This window comes from Salvelinus fontinalis, chromosome 1 (genome assembly GCF_029448725.1).
Source record: "Salvelinus fontinalis isolate EN_2023a chromosome 1, ASM2944872v1, whole genome shotgun sequence".
Classification (NCBI taxonomy): Eukaryota; Metazoa; Chordata; class Actinopteri; order Salmoniformes; family Salmonidae; genus Salvelinus; species Salvelinus fontinalis.
Genome location: NC_074665.1, coordinates 98,333,008 through 98,354,924, shown reverse-complemented (window position 1 = coordinate 98,354,924; position 21,917 = coordinate 98,333,008). Strand labels below are relative to the sequence as shown.

General features: G+C 43.1%; 1 protein-coding gene across 1 annotated transcript; it reads left to right on the top strand.

The window, feature by feature from the left end:
• The first annotated feature begins 11,911 nt into the window (after positions 1-11,911).
• On the top strand, positions 11,912-21,739 carry LOC129865011 (peroxisomal membrane protein PEX13-like). The gene is made up of 4 exons (XM_055937412.1): positions 11,912-12,354; positions 12,829-13,604; positions 13,897-14,019; positions 20,028-21,739. Exons 1-4 carry the CDS (start codon positions 12,278-12,280, stop codon positions 20,432-20,434), a joined length of 1,383 nt encoding a protein of 460 aa, XP_055793387.1. The 5' UTR covers positions 11,912-12,277; the 3' UTR covers positions 20,435-21,739.
• The last annotated feature ends 178 nt before the right edge of the window (positions 21,740-21,917 follow it).

Below are 21,917 nucleotides of genomic sequence, written 5' to 3'. Positions count from 1 at the left end.
AGGATAACAGTTTTTGTTTTCTATTTCCATTGTGGTCCTCTTGTTTTTGCCCGGTAGCCAGGGACTTTGAACCACTTTGCAGAATGTGAATGTGCAGCTATACGTATTGGCTGTGGGTGAGTGGAGGAGGGGGAGAGGAGGAAGTGGAGAGGAGGAGGTGGAAAGGGGTGGATGACAAGCCAACAGAGCTCAAAGGTCACATTTCGAACCAAACCCCAAACACCACGACCACCACCAGTATTCTCATACACCCCCACACAGTGACATCGCAGTCTAGAATCCCACCTTACATTTGGGATCCCAACAAGATGGAAATGCATGGCCAGCAGCTACAGTGTGCACCATAGAGGATACAGTCCTGTTAAACACAGGGATAGATACAGAACACATCACCAACACACACACCTACCTATCTAACCTCTCTCTCTCTCCTACCCTCCCTCCTCCTCTCCCTTTCACACACATATATACGTAAACAGTGACATCAGAAAGCACTTTCAAGATTCACACCTTTTATCAAATACTCAACAACCAGAAGAGATGTCTCTTTCTGCACACCCCGCCCTGTGCAACTGGGTCCTGGACGTCCTGGCGGGCCGACCCCAGGTGGTGAAGGTAGGCAACAACACTTACATTATGCTGACCCTCAACACAGGGGCCCCACAAGGGTGCATGCTCAGCCCTCTCCTCTGCTCCCTGTTCACCCACGACTGCGTGGCTTCACACGCCTCCAACTCAATCATCAAGTTTGTAGACGACACTACAGTGGTAGGCTTGACTACCAACAACGACGAGACGGCCTACGGGGAGGAGGTGAGGGCCCTGGCGGAGTGGTGCCAGGAAAATAACCTCACACTCAACGTCAACAAAACAAAGGAGATGATCGTGGACTTCAGGAGACAACAGAGAAAGCACGCCACCATCCACATTGCTGATGGAGAAGGTGGAAAGCTTCAAGTTCCTCGGTGTACACATCACAGACAAGGAGACAGGAGGCTGAAGAAATGTGGCTTGGCCCCTAAGACAGATGTACCATTGAGAGCATCCTATCGGGCTGTATCACCGCCTGGTATGGCAATTGCAGCATCTGCAACCGCAGGGCTCTCCAGAGGGTGGTGTGGTCAGCCCAACACATCACCCGGGTCACACTGCCTGTCCTCTAGGACACCTACAGCACTCTGTGTCACAGGAAAGACAAGAATATCATCAAGGACCTCAGCCACCCGAGCCACGGCCTGTTCACCCCACTACCATCTAGAAGGCAGAGACAGTACAGGTGCATCAAATCTGGGACCGAGAGACTGAGAAACAGCTTCTATCTCCAGGCCATCGGACTGTTAAACAGCCACCACCACTAGCCGGCCACCGCCCAGTACCCTGCCCTGAACTTAGTCACTGTCACTAGCCGGCCACCGCCCAGTACCCTGCCCTGAACTTAGTCACTGTCACTAGCCGTCCACCACCCAGTACCCTGCCCTGAACTTAGTCACTGTCACTAGCCGACTGCCGCTCAGTACCCTGCCCTGAACTTAGTTACTGTCATTAGCTGGCTACCACCCGGTACTCTACCCTGAACTTAGTCACTGTCATTAGCTGGCTACCACCCGGTACTCTACCCTGCACGTTAAGCCGGGTGTACACGACACGACTTTGGCCACGATTTAGCTGTCCCAGACAAGTTTTTGAGATCGGAGACAAAATCCCCCATGTCGCTGCCTTCCTGGGGCGCACGGCTGTCACTGATGATGTAAGCGGGTCAGAGACACAATCTGAGGGGTATGGATCTCGTCTTTGAGCCGTCCCAGACGTCCTGATATTTTCAAACATGTTTGATTTTATCGGCACAAAATCTGGAATGCTCTTGAGGTGTGAGATGTGCAACGACACGTTTTGAGAACGGTGATCAGCAACAGCCAATGAGAGCTCGTCAGAGAAGAAGCCAGTGAGATGATGACGTTGTTTCACATCAACCAGAATATATAGACTAGACCAGGACTAATGACTAATACTGGTATGAATATATAGACTAGACCAGGACTAATGACTACTACTGGTGTGAATATATAGACTAGAGCATGACTAATGACTAATACTGGTATGAATATATAGACTAGACCAGGACTAATGACTACTACTGGTATGAATATATAGACTAGAGCAGGACTAATGACTACTACTATTAGTATGAATATATAGACTAGACCAGGACTAATGACTACTATTGGTATGAATATATAGACTAGAGCAGGACTAATGACTACTATTGGTATGAATATATAGACTAGACCAGGACTAATGGCTACTATTGGTATGAATATATAGACTAGAGCAGGACTAATAACTACTACTGGTATGAATATATAGACTAGAGCAGGACTAATGACTACTACTGGTATGAATATATAGACTAGAGCAGGACTAATGACTAATACTGGTATGAATATATAGACTAGAGCAGGACTAATGACTACTACTGGTATGAATATATAGACTAGAGCAGGACTAATGACTAATACTGGTATGAATATATAGACTAGAGCAGGACTAATGACTACTACTGGTATGAATATATAGACTAGAGCAGGACTAATGACTAATACTAATAGTATGAATATATAGACTAGAGCACGACTAATGACTACTACTGGTATGGATATATAGACTAAAGCAGGACTAATGACTAGTACTGGTATGAATATATAGACTAGAGCAGGACTAATGACTAATACTAGTATGAATATATAGACTAGGGCAGGACTAATGACTAATACTAATAGTATGAATATATAGACTAGAGCAGGACTAATGACTACTACTGGTATGAATATATAGACTAGAGCAGGACTAATGACTACTACTGGTATGAATATATAGACTAGAGCAGGACTAATGACTAATACTAGTATGAATATATAGACTAGGGCAGGACTAATGACTAATACTAATAGTATGAATATATAGACTAGAGCAGGACTAATGACTACTACTGGTATGAATATATAGACTAGAGCACGACTAATGACTACTACTGGTATGGATATATAGACTAGAGCAGGACTAATGGCTACTACTGGTATGAATATATAGACTAGACCAGGACTGATACTTACTACTACTAGTATGAATATATAGACTAGAGCAGGACTAATGACTAATACTAGTATGAATATATAGACTAGAGCAGGACTAATGGCTACTACTGGTATGAATATATAGACTAGAGCAGGACTAATGGCTACTACTGGTATGAATATATAGACTAGACCAGGACTGATACTTACTACTACTAGTATGAATATATAGACTAGAGCAGGACTAATGACTAATACTGGTATGAATATATAGACTAGACCAGGACTGATACTTACTACTACTGGTATGAATATATAGACTAGACCAGGACTGATACTTACTACTACTAGTATGAATATATAGACTAGAGCAGGACTAATGGCTACTACTGGTATGAATATATAGACTAGAGCAGGACTAATGGCTACTACTGGTATGAATATATAGACTAGACCAGGACTGATACTTACTACTACTAGTATGAATATATAGACTAGACCAGGACTAATGACTAATACTGGTATGAATATATAGACTAGAGCAGGACTAATGACTACTACTGGTATGAATATATAGACTAGAGCAGGACTAATGACTAATACTAGTATGAATATATAGACTAGAGCAGGACTAATGACTAATACTGGTATGAATATATAGACTAGAGCAGGACTAATGACTAATACTAGTATGAATATATAGACTAGAGCAGGACTAATGACTACTACTGGTATGAATATATAGACTAGAGCAGGACTAATGACTACTACTACTGGTATGAATATATAGACTAGACCAGGACTAATGACTAATACTGGTATGAGTTTGCACTTGCTTATAACCAAAGCTAAAGTGTAAAATCCTTCCAGCTCTGAATATTTCAATCAACGTTATTCAATTCAACATGTATAGATATTTCAACTCTGGATGGCAGCGTGAATGTCTGACTGAACGTCTATGAGTCTGCTTTGAGCCACAGCTCATCGTAGCTACGTTAACCAAGTGAATAATCATGTAGTGAATGTCTGATTGAACGTTTCTGAGTCTGCTTTGAGCCACAGCTCATCGTAGCCACGTTACAATCTAATCACAACATTGTTTTTCACGAGACAGCGTGGTATCAAGAATCATCACATCCAAGTGAATAATCATGTAGTGTGTGACTTCCTGTCTGTGTCACATCGTTTAGTGTGCCCACCACTACGTTGGCAACAACACAACAAACTACAGGAAAGATGGTAGTTTAAAGTGAGACGCTCAGTAATGTTAGATTAAAGTTATGTAGTGTCCACCCGGTTTTAGAGACTGCTGCCCTATGTACGTAGCTATTGAACACTGGTCACTTAATGTTTACATACTGTTTTACCCACTTCATATGTATATACTGTATTCTAGTCAAGGTTCATCCTATACAACTACTGCTGTACACATTTTCTATTCATATACTGTCCATACTGTCTATACACACCATCATCGTACATATATATTTAAATTCTGGACTCTGACGTTGCTCTTTCTGATATTTCTTAATTCCTTTCTTTTTATTTTGGGGATTATTGTGTATTGTTTTGTATTGTTAGGTATTATTGCACTGTTGGAGCTAGAAACACAAGCATTTAGTTAGATATTATTGCACTGTTGGAACTAGAAACACATGCATTTAGTTAGGTATTATTGCACTGTTGTAGCTAGAAACACAAGCATTTAGTTAGGTATTTAGTTAGGTATTTATGTTGACTTGACCAAATATTTTGATATGGTAGACCATTCCATTCTTGTGGGCCAGGTTAAGGAGTATTGGTGTCTCTGAGGGGTCTTTGGTCTGGTTGGCTAACTACCTCTCTCAAAGAGTGCAGTGTATAAAGTCAGAACATCTGCTGTCTCAGCCACTGCCTGTCACCAAGGGAGTACCCCAACTCTCCATCCTAGGCTCCACGCTCTTCTCAATTTACATCAATAACATAGCTCAAGCAGTAGGAAGCTCTCTCATCCATTTATATGCAGATGATACAGTCTCAGCTGGCTCCACCCCGGATTTTATGTTAAACGCTCTACAACAAAGCTTTCTGAGTGTCCAATTAGCTTTCTCTGCCCTTAACCTTGTTCTGAACACCTCCAAAACAAAGGTCATGTGGTTTGGTTCTCCCACAGGTGTGATTACTACCTCTGAGGGTTTAGAGATTGAGGTAGTCACCTCATACAAGTACTTGGGAGTATGGCTAGACGGTGCACTGTCCTTCTCTCAGCACATATCAAAGCTGCAGTCTAAAGTTAAATCTAGACTTAGTTTCCTCTATCGTAATCGCTCCTCTTTCATCACAGCTGTCAAACTAACCCTGATTCTGATGACCATTTTACCCATGCTAGATTATGGAGACGTAATTTATACATAGGCAGGTAAGGGTGCTCTCGAGCAGCTAGATGTTCTTTACCATTCGGCCGTCAGATTTGCCACCAATGCTCATTTTAGGACACATCACTGCACTCTATATTCCTCTGTAAACTGGTAATCTCTTTATACCTGTCGCAAGACCCACTGGTTGATGCTTATTTATAAAACCCTCTTAGGCCTCACTCCCCCCATCTGAGATATCTACTGCAGCCCTCATCCTCCACATACAACACCCGTTCTGCCAGTCACATTCTGTTAAAGGTCCCCAAAGCACACACATCCCTGGTTCGCTCCTCTTCTCAGTTCACTGCAGCTAGCGACTGGAACGAGCTGCAACAAACACTCAAACTGGACAGTTTTATCTCAATCTCTTCTTTCAAAGACTCAATCATGGACACTCTTACTGACAGTTGTGGCTGCTTCACGTGATGCATTGTTGTCTCTACCTTCTTGCCCTTTGTGCTGTTGTCTGTGCCCAATAATGTTTGTACCATGTTTTGTGGTGCTACCATGTTGTGCTGCCGCCGTGTTGCGTTGCTACCATGTTGTTGTCATGTTGTGTTGCTACCATGCTGTGTTGTCATGTGTTGCTGCCATGCTATGTTGTTGTCTTAGGTCTCTCTTTATATAGTGTTGTGTTGTCTCTCTTGTCGTGATGTGTATTTTGTCCTATATTTATATTTATTTTTTATCCCAGCCCCCATCGCCGCAGGAGTCCTTTTGCCTTTTGGTAGGCCGTCATTGTAAATAAGATTTTTTTCTTAACTGACTTGCCTAGTTATATAAAGGTTCCATTAAAAGATAAGGATTTAGCTAGGTAGTACTAGCATTTAGCATTTAGCTCGGTAGTACTAGCATTTAGCATTTAGCTCGGTAGTACTGCCCTGTTGGAGCTAGGAACACAAACATTATGCTGCACCTGCAATAACATCTGCTAATATGTGTACGTAACCAATAAAATGTTATTTGATTTTGATATTACACGGCACCTGTTAAAACCACACATGACACATCATCATCCGTCTCACTAGGCTGTAGAAGAGCCGTGCTTCTGTCTTTGAGGTCACAGCGTCAGTCCTCTCACAATAGTCAAGCAGACATCATGCACCATACACACACTGTATGGCTCACTTCTGCTTTTACTGTTACAGGAGCACTGTTAAAGGGGAACTACTGTACACACGACCATGGCTCTTCTGCACAACTACTAAAACACTTCTCTGGACAGTATTGTCTTGATTTTGCTTACAGAAAACCAAGTAAAATCGCAGTCTGACATTCAGGAAACCAATAAATAATACAATGATCTATGTTTTTTTCTTAAATAGACCTTGTTTTATAGAAACGTGATGATGGAGATCATTTGACATGAACAATACATCTGCTAAATGTTGATCAAATGTTTTGAATTGGGTAATCTTAGTATGGATTCTGTCAGTCAAATACACCAATGGTTGTTTCATCTAAATTGTGTATTATCTCTCCCAGTTGATAAAACTCCCCCACCTTTGATACTTCAGTATAATTTCCATCAGCCTCAGGGCGACCCCTACTGGCTGAAAGGGAATAATGCAATGGAGCCACATCTTTGATGGAACTGACATCCTCAAGAAAAGACAAAAAGTTAATCACTTCAGTGCAATTTTCTCAAGTACGTTGTACATTTTCAGAACACTAAGGTTAAACATCTAAATAGATTATCAAAATGGCTCGCATTTCAAAACTCCAAGCACATTTTCAATTGACTGAGTACAACAAACAAATTCACAATATCACTTGTTCACTGCACCAAATCACTCTTTCAATTTCAATACATATTCAGTATCCACTTTTCAAAATGCAATATTCATTTTACTTTTGATATGATTTTCTTGTAATTTGCTTATAATACATTTAACTATCACTTAATCAAACTGCTCAAAATGGATTAACTACTGAACCAGGATTATGTATTTATTATATTTAACTAGGCAAGTCAGTTAAGAACAAATTCTTATTTACAATGACGACAAACCAAAAGGCAAAAGGCCTTCTGGGGGGATGGGGGCCTGGGATTAAAAATAAAAAATAAATACAATATAAATATAGGACAAAACACACATAACAACAAGAGAGACAACACTGCATAAAGAGAGACCTAAGACAACAACATAGCAAGGCAGCAACACAGCATGGTAGGAACACAACATGGTAGCACCACAAAACACGGTACAAACATTATTGGGCACAGACAACAGCACAAAGGGCAAGAAGGTAGAGACAACAATACATCATACAAAGCAGCCACCACTGTCAGTAAGAGTGTCCATGGTTGAGTCTTTGAATGAAGAGATGGAGATAAAACTGTCCAGTTTGAGTGTTTGTTGCAGCTCGTTCCAGTCGCTAGCTGCAGTGACCTGAGAAGAGGAGCGAACCAGGGATGTGTGTGCTTTGGGGACCTTTAACAGAATGTGACTGGCAGAACGGGTGTTGTATGTGGAGGATGAGGGCTGCAGTAGAAATCTCAGATGGGGGGAGTGAGGCCTAAATAAGTATCAACCAGTGGGTTTTGCGATGGGTTTACAGAGATGACCAGTTTGCAGAGGAGTATAGAGTGCAGTGATGTGTCCAAAAAGGAGCATTGGTGACAAATCTGATGGCCGAATGGTAAAGAACATCTAGCTGCTCGAGAGCACCCTTACCTGCCGATCTATAAATTATGTCTCCGTAATCTAGCATGGGTAGGACGGTCATCTGAATCAGGGTTAGTTTGGCAGCTGGGGTGAAAGAGGAGCGATTACGATATAGGAAACCAAGTCTAGATTTAACTTTAGCCTGCAGCTTTGATATGTGCTGAGAGAAGGACAGTGTACCGTCTAGCCATACTCCCAAGTACTTGTATGAGGTGACTACCTCAATCTCTAAACCCTCAGAGGTAGTAATCACACCTGTGGGAGAACCAAACCACATGACCTTTGTTTTGGAGGTGTTCAGAACAAGGTTAAGGGTAGAGAAAGCTTGTTGGACACTAAGAAAGCTTTGTTGTAGAGCGTTTAACATAAAATCCGGGGTGGAGCCAGCTGAGACTGTATCATCTGCATATTAATGGATGGGAGTGCCTCGTTAACGTATATAGTTTGATAACTGCTGAACACTGTAACGTTCGATATTTTTACATCATAAATGTATCAATATACATCAATTTATGTTAGAAGTTTTCAAACCAAATCATATATATTCCACACATTATCTGAATGTTGTCAAGTAGAGAAACAGCTGATTCTGTATTAGCTGCCAAGTCACATAGAAAAGGTGATCTTGAACAATGGAATGCACACACCGTGCTAATCCAATGCTACACCAATACATTAACCAACTGCTTTACAATACCCCATCAAAACCCCTTTATCTGATGGTTCTATGTATGTACGTTATAATCTTAATGAAACTGTAAGACTGACATACAACATGCTCACGATCTGCCATCGGATACAAAAAAATATGGTTTGTAAAAAACAATTCTGCGTGTCAAGTTATAGCTAAATACTGACTAAACGATGTTCTCAGGATATTTCACAGACAACTCTTCATGAATGACTCAGGGGTGAAAGATGTGTTCACCTCAAATGAATGCACAATCAAAGGTTCTGAACATAAGACAGGGGGCATTACAAGTGTTCTCAGTTTAGAGTTTTGTACTTACAGTTTTGAAAATATACTACTTTACATCTTAAAAACGCACCGAAGCTATTTAAAAAAAACTGTTATTGACACCAAAATGCTACAGCCAAAGTTAATGTCAGAGAAGTGAAGCTTGCTCAGCTGGATTACAAATACAATATCAGTGCTTTATTAAATAATCCCTCCATGGCTTTGAGTAGGGAGATGGATCAACTGAAGTTGAGGATCCCTGGTGTCTGATACACGCCGTTTGGTGAGAAGAAGACCCTGTGGTGAGGACGAGACTGAGGAGACCATGTCTATCCTTTTGTATTTTGATTGAGTGTTTGCCTGATAAAGTCATGCTAGGAGATGTTAGTTATCCCATGAGACCGTTTGTTCCGAACCCCATACTGTGTTTCAGGTGCCAATGGTTATGGCCACTCATGTTGCAGCAGTGTGTAGGAGGGAGATTCCTAGATGTGAGAAGTGTGCAAGAGGGCATGGGACAAAGGAGTGTGTAATTTCTGAGGAGAAAGTAGTTTGTTGCAATTGTGGGGGGAGACCATTTTGCTGGGGATCAGAAATGTCCTGTGCGAGTGAGACAGGTATTGGCTGCCTTGGCTATGAGACAGGTTAAGGTTTCCAGGGTTCGAGCAGTGCAGAACGTGACATGGGTGATGGGCCATGGGTGAGGGATCATGAGAGGATACCAGTAAGTAGTAGGCCAGGACTGAGTGACCCGGACAGTTGGTGTTTTAGCAAGGTTGGTTTCTTGGTGTTCATTTCTATGATAATTAACTGTAGCCTACTGCACAGATGGAGGAAGTCACAGAAGATAAAAGCAGCAGCAGCAGAAAGGTTATTGGGAGTGAAAGATTTTACGCAGGGCAGGCTCCAGGCATAAGCGACATAAGCTGTCGTATAGGGCTCCCCCCAAAAATATATACACTGAGTGTACAAAACATTAAGAACACCTCCCTCCCCCTTTTTGCCCTCAGAACAGCCTCAATTTGTTGGTGTCGAAATCTGTAGCCCTGATATCCAGGGGGCCCCCACTGATTTTGTTAGATACTCTCACTCAGATATCATAGCATAAGTCATGGCAAAATGCGTAAAATTGCAGGAAATTAGCTTTAAAACAGCAAAACTTTCTCTCAACGGCAAAATTGGTAGAATTTAAGGAAATTAGCTTTAAAACTGCAAAAAACTTTCTCTGCCCTATTGCAAAATAAGTAAAACTGGATAATTTTTTTATAAAATTGCTACATTTTCTCTCGACCCATTGGCAAAACGTGTAGAATTGTAATAAATTAGCTTTAAAACTAAAAATGTTCTCTCCGCAGTCAAGAGGGGGGCCACTAAAATGTTTTGCCCGCTTGGTGGGGGGGTCCCCCAACCAAATAATGGTCTAATGCCAACAATGAAACAAGGGTTTCATTGCGCCTTGCGCCCTGTGACTTTAATGTAGATGACTTAATGTAGATGACTTAATGTAGATGACAAGGTGTTCACCCATGTGATTGCTAACAGACTGAAAGAGGGCATGACATTATTAAGTGATACTCAATCTGACCTATTAGATTACAGACATATGATTGATGATGGTTTTATTTTTTATTTAATTTATTTTTATAAAGCTTTTGATCTGATTGAACACCCATGTATGTTACAAACATTGGAATATGTAGGTTTAGGTGAAAACGGTGTAAAGGTGATTGGAATGTTATATGATGGTAATAATAGTTCAGTATCTCTTCAACATGGAACATCTAAATGATTTGACGTGAAGAGAGGAATTCGTCAAGGATGTCCCAGCTCACCATTACTGTTCATTCTTGCGGCTGAGTTATTAGCTATCCTTATAAATGTTAGTCTGAAGAACAAATCTTACTGCAGAGACTTACTACAAGATTTCACTAGAAGTTCTACAGTCAGAATAAGAACTAGATCATTTTCCTTTATCACCTAAAGCTAAATAACTTGATCTCAAAACAATGAATGACATTTACCCATGTAATGATTTCATAAGACAGAGATTCAACTTTGACTTTAACCATTGTGTGTTTTGTTATTCGGATATTGAAACGGCAGAATAATTGTTTCCCCCATGTCAACCTACTAAAGCCTTTTGGGGTGCATTTCAGTACTAAATCACATAATGATCTATTCATTTCAGTACTAAATCACATAATGATCTATTCATACGCACGTTAACGTTTATCAGTTTGGTTTTCTAATGGAGGACAGGAAAGGTGAATGTACAGTATGTATAACTTCATCATAATTGGGGTTTTTTTAACTACCCCATTTATTGTTTTCTTAAACAAGGTAAAGTGAAATAAACAATCTTTGAAATTGGTTCAATCCAAACCCTTAATCTTTATCTCTGTAATTTGATTCCTGAATAAATTCCTGAATATTTGTACAAGTTTGCTCAGTCTGTTTATTGAAATAAATGTTATTTCTACATGTGAATTATGTCTGTTTGATTTTTAAATGTCTAGGGAAAAAAAACACTTCTCTGGACAGTATTAGTATTGTCTCGATTTTTTTGCATTGTTAACAGCAGTAAAATAGCAGTCTGGCATTCAGAATATCATAAATAATACAATGATCTATATTTTAAAAAATAGACCTCGTTTTATATTTAAAAAAAATTAACGATTGAGATCATTTGACATGGACAATAAATGTGACAAAAGTTGTATTAGTATTGGTTCTGTCAGGCAAATACACCAATGGTGTTGCGTATTTTCGCTCCCAGTTCTCTCAGTTGAAAAAACTGTCCCACCTCATCTTCGATACTTTAGTATTATCTCCATCAGCCTCGGGACGACTTGGAACGGAATAATGCAATGGAGCCAGAGCCCTCTAGGCTCTACTAATCAACGCCGAAAAGATACAACAAAGTTGCTGACTTCAGAGACGTTAAACTTGCCCAGCAAGAATGAAAATACAATATCAAATGCGTTATAAAATACATCCTCTCTGACTTTATGCTTTTAAACCAATTATGTATTGTTTAAAACGTTTTCCGTATCGTCTTATTGATTATTTTGGTCTGGCACACAGGAGTCAGCCATGGAGCTAGATCGGTAGCAATTTGCTAGTTACTACGGGGAAGTGAAGGAAAAACGGTTAAAAACGGTGTAACTTCAGACAATTTGTACGATGGCATCGCAGCCTCCTCCTAAACCGTGGGAAAGGCGGATTCCAGGAGCAGCCATGAGTGCACCAGTTAACTATCGGTAAACAAGTTATTGCTTACTTGACTAACTATGTATGAGTTAGCTAGCTAGCGTTAGCCTCTTATCTAGGCCCAGGCCCTAACTAGGTCGGAGCTTGTTGTTTTGCGTTTGCCTAACGGACAGAACTAGCTAGATTTCTATATTTGACAATAGTTTAGTATTGGACTGTTATTGGATAATAACTCAACCAAAAGTGCCCACCGAGTTCCAATCTAGTTATTGTAACGTTAGTTAGCTAACGTCGTTACCTGTGACTGGCATGTCGTTTGTTTGTTATCTAGCTAACGTTAGCTAATAGACGTAACCCATTGCACTACGTTAAACACACCTAGAGTGCTCAGACTTCTCTTTAACTACGAAACCAAAGGAAACTAGTTGAGGCGTTTTTATTTTTAACATTTTGACAACACGAACACGTGATTGATTTGAATGTTCACTGTTTTATAAGTTATGCCCCTCTTTCCAATCCACCAGGTCAACTGACTTTGCCCCACCAGGTCCCTCCACCTCCGGCCTCTCTGGTCCCGCAGGTCCTCCCGTCTTGACCCGCATGGTGCCCCCTGTCCCCCCTCGCCCTGTCCAGTCCATCCAGCCCTACCGTCCCTCCTACGGCTCCTTCCCTGGCTCCTCACACAACCCCTATGGTAGCTCCAGCCTCTACGGTGGAGCATACAGCCCCTACAGTCCCTACAGTGGTGGCTATGGCATGGGAGGGGGGCTCGGTGGTGGCCTTGGTGGGAGCCTGGGCTACAGCCGCTTCGGCCAAACCGGTGGTGAAGACGTGGCGCCCAGTCGGTTTGTCCAACAGGCAGAGGAGAGCAGCCGTGGCGCCTTCCAGTCCATCGAGAGCATCGTCCAGGCCTTCACCTCGGTCAGTATGATGATGGACGCCACCTTCTCGGCCGTCTACAACAGCTTCCGAGCCGTGCTGGATGTAGCCAACCACCTGACACGGTTACGGATGCACTTTACTAAGGTTCTGTCGGCCTTTGCCCTGGTGCGCACCCTGCGCTACCTGTACCGCCGCATACAGAGGATGCTGGGGCTGAGGCGTGACGGTGAGGTGGAGGACCTGTGGGCAGACAGTGAAGGAGCTGTTCTTGCGACCAGAGGTGCTGGAGCCGCAATGGAAGACCCCAGAGCCGGAGCGGTCAAGTCGTGGCCCATCTTCCTTTTTCTGGCTGTGGTCCTAGGAGGGCCCTATCTCATCTGGAAGCTGCTGAGCTCCGCCCAGGGGCCCGAGGAGAGCGGTGAGGCCCCTTACTGTCTGTGTGTGGGCTCTCCTGTATATCCTTTGTCTCTCTGACTGCCTGTCTGTTAACCACAGTTTCACGACCTCAAACAGATGGGTCAGGGTTAATCTGAACATACACTGCTACTCTGGCTCTGTGTATGCTCATAAGAAAGAGAAGTATGCTACATGCATTTTGTTTGTTACGTTAGTCAGCACCTTACCAAAAGGATGTTTTTACATTTTTACTTCATTAATATTCCCTACAAGGACTATATAATTACATTTTGATTGATTAAATCCCTATGCAGTCACCAACTGGGCTAGTGGGGAGGATGACCATGTGGTTGCCAGGGCGGAGTATGACTTCACAGCTGCGTCGGAGGAGGAGCTCTCACTGAATGCTGGAGACATGCTCAACCTGGCTCCTAAAGGTAAGAAACCAGCAGGAGAGGGGGGAATCAAACCCACAACCAGCAGGAGAGGGGGGAATCAAACCCACAACCAGCACCATGCTCTAACCCAGTGTTTCTCAACTCCAGGCCTCCAGTACCCCCAACAGTTCACCTTTTAATTTAAAAAAAATTGTAGCCCCGGACACCTTATTCAAGTTGTTAGCTAGTCATCAAGCCTTCGATGAGTTGAATCAGCTATGTTTGTCTGTATGTTTGTCTGTATGTTTGTCCAGATGTTTGTCCAGATGTTTGTCTGTAACTTCACATCAACGTAGTTGAGCGGAGACGAGAGTGGGCGGAGTGTACCTCCGACTACATCTAGTCGCTGTCAGTTAATACGAGGAAACGGTCGGTGGTTGTATTAGATTAACATTTTATTATAAAGGTAAGGGTTAAAGAATTTTCATTTTTACAGGTATCAACTGTCAGCGACTCGATGTAGTCGGAAATACAGTCCATACTCTCGTCTCCGCTCAACTCTGTTGATGTGAAGTACATGGTGGAGTTGAGTTTTACTAGGCTAGTTTGCCTGGGACATGTTGTTGGGGGTACTGGAGGAGCGGAGTTGTTTTACTAGGCTAGTTTGCCCGGGACATGTTGTTGGGGGTACTGGAGGAGCGGAGTTGTTTTACTAGGCTAGTTTGCCCGGGACATGTGCTGCTGGGGGTACTGGAGGAGCGGAGTTGTTTTACTAGGCTAGTTTGCCCGGGACATGTGCTGCTGGGGGTACTGGAGGAGCGGAGTTGTTTTACTAGGCTAGTTTGCCCGGGACATGTTGTTGGGGGTACTGGAGGAGCGGAGTTGTTTTACTAGGCTAGTTTGCCCGGGACATGTGTTGTTGGGGGTACTGGAGGAGCGGAGTTGTTTTACTAGGCTAGTTTGCCCGGGACATGTGCTGCTGGGGGTACTGGAGGAGCGGAGTTGAGAAACACTGTTCTAAACCAGGAAGCCATTGGAGCCACCAGATTAACCTTGAGATGCCGAAGGAGCCTACTGCCATCTCTCAGGGTTACCCAGTGCTGCAGGCAGGGCTCGCGACTAACTTTTTCCGTCACTGTCCCAAAGTGCAATTTCAACTGAACATAAATCGTCCCAAAATGTAAAATGCTTATTTTTTTATTTGTTGATATGCCAACGTGGATCTAGGTAATTTGCAATGCTTTTTAAAGTCATTGGTGTATTTCTGAGACAAATACAGTCATAATTACATCAACTTAATTAGTTAAACAAAACTTTTTCATCTTAATGAGAACAGACAAACATCCATTATATAATTGTAATGTTTCTAAAACAATACATGTATTACTAGTAAGATGTCATTTGGTGTATTGTTTAATTTCATTTTTTGTGATCTAAGTCTTTTAACCAATGTTCGTTCACCTGTCCCTTTCTTAAGGGTAGGAGGTTAAAGTGCTAATGGGACTTGTCTTGTTTGTGCCTGTGAGATAGAGGGCTGCAGTCCAAACACATTTTACCCCCCCCCCCCCAGCCCTCGCGCTAGCCACTTCCCTCGGGGGGGAATCCCTGTCGAAACCAGATGCAGTTTGATTGCCATCTTAAGTAGAGGTCCAATTCACACACACGTTACCCCCTCGGCCGTCGATTCAGCTCGAGGGAGCAAGTGAACTACTTTAATCGCTTGTGGGGTTGATATGACCCACAATTCAATGCAAACTGTAGTCATGTGTCAAACTGGTGGCCTTGAAGTGTCATTTAGTCAACATAGCTGAGGTACACTTGGATGTGACGATGTAAAATGTCATTCAAAGGCTGAGGGTTTAGGGCTGAGGGTTGTCTACTTTGTGTTTGGACTCCAACCATAGTCTGACTAGTATCCCTAGCAGTTAAAACTCCAACATAGAATAACAACCTAGCTTGAGAACAAAAAAATGTCAATAGCCACGAAAACACAAGGACAAAATCTCACTTCAGTAGACTTTCATTTAGAGTAAATTAAACAAACGTTTGTGCCTGTGCACAGCGCTTCTAAAAATGAACCTGTCATTCAGCTCTTCACATGCACGCAACACCCAGACAGGAAGTGTTGCAGCGCGAAGCAGAAATTAACCGGTCATTCAGCTCTTCACATGCGCACAACACCCAGACAGGAAGTGTTGCAGGGCGAAGCAGAAATGTGTTTGGTTCAGGTCAGTAAGATACCATATTGTCTAGAATACCATAGGTGACCCCGTTTCAGGAAACTAGATGTATGCCGCGTGTCACTACTTCACAGGAGAGACGTTTGATCATAAACATCAAAAAATTGAAATGCGTTTTTTTTTCTTTTTTTTTTCGGAAATGCAGTCTTGAACATGTGAACTTTCATGTGCCTTTTAATAATGAACTTGTATGCCGTCTGTAAATACGAATACAATTGTTAAATTACGCAAGGGAAATGACACAGGACTTCTTATTTAATGAAGGGGTTTGCAGTCTGCCGTGAAGAGTTCATCCATATATACGGATAAGAGTCTAGCTAGTTTCAGATATTATACCTTTCTAATTTTGTCAGTTATTTTCATTGCAAGTTAAAGCTTACTGCTAGCTGACGTTAGATGGCTGGCTCGCTAGATAACATTACGTTTATGATCTGTGTGTAGTAATGTTGCAACCAGTCAGGATATTCTCGGTGGTGCAGCTGTAGAACTTTTTGAGGATCCATGCTAAATCTTTTCAGTCTCCTGAGGGGTAATAGGTTTTGTCATGCCCTCTTCATGACTGTCTTGGTGCGCTTGGACCATGTTAGTTTGTTGGTGATGTGGACACTAAAGAACTTGAAACACTTGACCTGCTCCATTACAGCCCTGTCGATGTGAATGGGGGCGTGTTAAGCCCTCTTTTTCCCGTTGTCCATGATCAGCTCCTTAGAGAGAGACTGGCACTACATTACCAGGACTCTGACCTCCTCCCTATAGGCTGTACCGTTGTCCATGATCAGCTCCTTAGAGAGAGACTGGCACTACATTACCAGGACTCTGACCTCCTCCCTATAGGCTGTACCGTTGTCCATGATCAGCTCCTTAGAGAGAGACTGGCACTACATTACCAGGACTCTGACCTCCTCCCTATAGGCTGTACCGTTGTCCATGATCAGCTCCTTAGAGAGAGACTGGCACTACATTACCAGGACTCTGACCTCCTCCCTATAGGCTGTACCGTTGTCCATGATCAGCTCCTTAGAGAGAGACTGGCACTACATTACCAGGACTCTGACCTCCTCCCTATAGGCTGTACCGTTGTCCATGATCAGCTCCTTAGAGAGAGACTGGCACTACATTACCAGGACTCTGACCTCCTCCCTATAGGCTGTACCGTTGTCCATGATCAGCTCCTTAGAGAGAGACTGGCACTACATTACCAGGACTCTGACCTCCTCCCTATAGGCTGTCACATCATTGTCGGTGATCAGGCTGTTGTCTGTTGTCGTCAGCAAACTTGATGGTGTTGGAGTCGTTCTTGGCCATGCAGTCGTGGGTGAACAGGGAGTGCAGGAAGGGACTAAGCACGCACACCTGAGGGGCCCCAGTGTTGAGGAGCAGCATGGCAGATGTGTTGTTGCCTACCTTTACCACCTCAGGGCAGCCTGTCAGGTCCAGGATCCAGTTGCAGAGGGAGGTGTTTAGTCCCAGGATCCTTAGCTTAGTGATGAGCTTTGTGGGCACTATGGTGTTGAACGCTGAGCTGTAGTCAATGAATAGCATTCTCACGTAGGTGTTACTTTTGTCCAGGTGGGAAGGGCAGTGTGGAGTGCAATAGAGACGGCATCATCTGTTGGGGTGGTATGCGAATTGGAGTGGGTCTAGGGTTTCCCGGGATGATGTGTTGATGTGAGCCATGACCAGCCTTTCAAAGCACTTCATGGCTACAGAGGTGAGTGCTATGGGGCGGTGGTCATTTAGGCAGGTTACCATGGCGTACTTGGGCACAGGGACTGGTCTGCTTGCATCATGTAGGCATTATATACTGGGTCAGGGAGAGGTTGAAAATGTCAGTGAAAACACTTTCCAGTTTGTCTGTGCAGACTTTGAGTACACGCCCTTGTAATCCATCTGGCCCCCCGGCCTTGTGAATGTTGACCTGTTTAAAGGTCTTACACACATCGGCTACGGAGAGCCTGATCACACAGTTGTCCGGAACAGCTGGTGCTCTCATACATGCTTCAGTGTTGCTTGCCTCGAAGTGAGCACAAAGGGCATTTAGCCTGTCTGGTAGGCTCGCGTCACTGGGCTACTTGCGGCTGTCCAAAGGCAGTTAAACACAATCCTATTGTTGCACCTTCAGATATTCCCTCTAAGTTTCCACCTTTAGGCTGAATATCCATCTGTCGCTTTATTATGAGGTGCGCGTTTGAGAACGTTGTTCTCCTGTAATAGAATTTTGGAACATTGACATGAGACGAGTGAACACATTGCTGTGCTTGTAATATAAATGTATTCATAGATCAACTTTGAAGCTACATGTGATATGTTTCATCAGCCTCGTCTTTGTGTTTAAACATTTTACTATGGAACCGCTGAATGCATTTTAGATTTTTCTGGCCTATCGTCCCGGTAACTGTCCCAACGTCTGTTTTAAACCGTCCCAGACATAGTTTTTTATCGTTCTTGAGACGACAGGACGCCCTTAATTTCAATCCCTGACTGCAGGATCAGGATCCGGCACCTCAGTTTGGATGCCTACGTTCTGGAACCTACTGGCCAGGTACTTCTCATGGCATGAAACACAATTGTCACTGTTTGCAATGTAAAAAGGATATTAAGAGCGATCAAAGAGAAATCAAGTTGACTCCTCGTTAATTATCCTGCCCCCTGATTTGGCCTGGGCAGGACCATTCTTATAGGGAGGGGGGGGGGGGGGGCGGGCGGGCGCAGTAGTGTGTTAGAGCGCGTCTTACAAGATGTCTACCCTTAACTCCTTCTCTATGGTCCGTAGTAGCAGAGTGTTTGGGATCTGACATGGGGCACGTGGGAGGTTCCCCCAGCCTCACACACAGCTAGTGGTTAGATTGGGTGGTTAGAAACGTCACAGATACAACCCACAGACTCTTAGACCTACTCATCCACACAGAGATATAGGTCCCCCCCACCCCCACACACACATACACATGCATTAACGGTTTTGACAGCCCAAAAGTGTCACACCCCCACACACACGTACGGTGACCATGTTTCACATCAGCCCACGCTTTCTCTCTCTCTTTCTGTGTTCTCTCTCTCTCTCTCTGTTCTCTCTTCCAATTCAAGGGGCTTTATTGGCATTGGAAACATGTTTACTTTGGCTTAGCAAGTGAAATAGGTAATTAACAAAAGTGAAATAAACAATAGAAAATTAACAGTAAACATTATACTCTCTGGGTTCTCTCTCTGTGGGTTCTCTCCATCTAGAGGCTATCCCCCCTACAGTGTCACCATTGTGATGTCACCGCAGGTGGAAATATCAGTGTGTGTGTAACGCAGACTTGAGAAAGGAGATTGTCAGGGTTCTGACTCGAAAGAGAGGGGGAGAGAGGAGAATTGACGTAGACAGCAGCCTTGGTAAAACCACAATGACGAGAGGGAACAAGGAGGTAGGGTCCACATTTAGAGAAGATTACTAGAGTTGGTTTAATTTTGCAGTAGGCCTAGATCAATTATTTACCAAGACATCTTAAATCGATGGGTTTTCCTGTGCGTATACCGGTAGGATTTATCTGCTGCATTGTTGGTCACTTCATTGTTTTCTCATGCACTCTGGTACCTCGGAGCCCCCTCCTTCTCTCTTGCACTCACTTTTGTTCCGGCACCTTCCGATTTAGAAATGAAGTACTGCGGTTACCACTATATGTTATCAGGGGGAAAGAGTGCTGGAGGCCTTGGGTGGAAGACAGCTAGCACTGTAGCAGGCAGGTCAACAGAACACCATTCAGAATGGGTTACATACTGAATGTGTTCCTGTTAACTAAGTGTGCTAAATGACCATGTTATATCCTCTCTCTCCCCTGTGTGCAGAGCATCAACCCAGGCTGCGTGGGTGGCTGCTGGCCAGTGTAGACGGCCAGACCACAGGCCTCATACCTGCCAACTACGTCAAGGTCCTGGGGAAGAGGAGAGGCAGGAAGCACGCTGAGCTGGAGAGGCTGGCTCAGGTTCAGGCCCAGCCAGGGAACCCACTGGGCACCTCCCTTCAAGCCCTCCAGCCTAACCTGGCTACGGGCCCAGTGCCAACTCTAGCCCCAGGCTTGGTTTCAGGCCTAGGCCCAGCTGAAGCCGTCCCAGTAACTATCCCAGAGGAGCTGCTGGAGTGCGTGTATAGGGAAACACCAGCCGGTTACAGCAGCCTGGGCCTGGGTGTAGTGCCTAGCACCACTACAGCTTCAAGCACAGTGCTCACCATACCAGAGAAGATGGACCTGTGATGTCTGACTTTGTGTTTTCCCACACATCCGTTGAGGCTGTACGTGGTTTGTTGATGAGCTGTTCTGTATAGCTCGGTCCCGTCCAGCAGTGGGGAACCACTTGATCTACATCCAGAAGGTGATTCATGTTCACAATTCAGTGGCTTTGGTTTGCCATTTAATCTGCCTGGAAGCAATTAGTAAGGTTGGTATATGAGGTATTGAGTACCTGGATAAAGGAGAAGTGGTTCTATCAGACATCTAGATATGAGTGTTTCCAGAACACTATCTTGGTTTGGATGTCTTGTCAGTGGTTATCTAAACCAACCAATACCTATCCTGTACCAGCCTTGTCAGTACGGTTACACTACATTTTAGCCCAATAATGATGCATATTTAAATGTTTTTGATATAGATTTATTTAATTAACAGTGAATGAGTACATTAAGATCAAATTAAGTACGCTAAGAGATGATGCAAATATTTGGGGGAATATTGCATCGTTTGACGTTGACAGGACAAAGCCATAATATTATATTTCTGAAATTCACCGATTTGTTCCACGTTAATGTCGTTGGTTTGATATTAAAAGATAAATTCATGGGAATAGAACGGGCTTGGAACTTCTAACCCTGGCAATTTGACTGGTAAACTCATGGGTACACTCACAATGGCTGCCTGATTGTGACTCAATCGTTTCCACGGTATTTTGGGATGTTCTATCAACTCCTGGGTTGCCATGGTAATGTAAAACATTTATTCAAATGGTGCTAGCTGATGTGGCTCATGGAATGTATTGTTTTTGTAATGTCAGTTGACATCACAGGCCCAATTGAAGAGTACAACTTCCTACTTGTACTTCCTGGCTCGGGTCTAGGTTGAAGATGGGAATCTTTTAGACCTAGGTGTGGGTACACAATGTCTACCAGTCCACCTATTATGTCAACATTGACTTGGAGACTATTTCTATGGGTAAATGACTATCAAGGTTCAGATTTGGTTCCAATGGAAGGCTTGACTTGGTTTTAAATCGGTGTTAATATGGTTGTAAAATGTTGTTTGAAATTCGGGAATGGTCCAACTATATCTTGAATGTTCTATAAAATGTCCTAAATATTCAAAGTGGAGTTTTGAACTTGAAAAATAGAACTATCCAATATCAAGATATATTAAATCAAGAAGTTTTGTTGAATGCATCTGTGTAAGAACTGAAATAGCGGTCCTCATCTTGGTGTTTCAGTGGTATTTTTAGTCCTCACTCTCCTGAAAAACTGTAATTATGTAAATACAATTATTTTGGAAATAAACATTTTCAAAACCTGAAAAGTGGCCTTTGGCTTTTTCTTATTAAGAAATTAAAAACGTATTATACACATCACATGGCAAAAATACATTACTAACTTAACCTGTTTAGTTTTATATCATTGGATGTTAATTGTTTTGAAAATGTAATGCGTCCATTATAACAAGGTGAAACACGTGGTTAAACACCTGCTGGATACAA

Excerpts from the sequence above, each read along its gene's own strand:
- LOC129865011 (XM_055937412.1), top strand. The coding sequence starts at position 12,278 with ATGGCATCGCAGCCTCCTCCTAAACCGTGGGAAAGGCGGATTCCAGGA. Across the intron at positions 12,355-12,828 it reads AGTGCACCAGTTAACTATCG|GTCAACTGACTTTGCCCCAC; the intron begins GTAAACAAGTTA and ends CCAATCCACCAG. Across the intron at positions 14,020-20,027 it reads GCTCAACCTGGCTCCTAAAG|AGCATCAACCCAGGCTGCGT; the intron begins GTAAGAAACCAG and ends CCCTGTGTGCAG.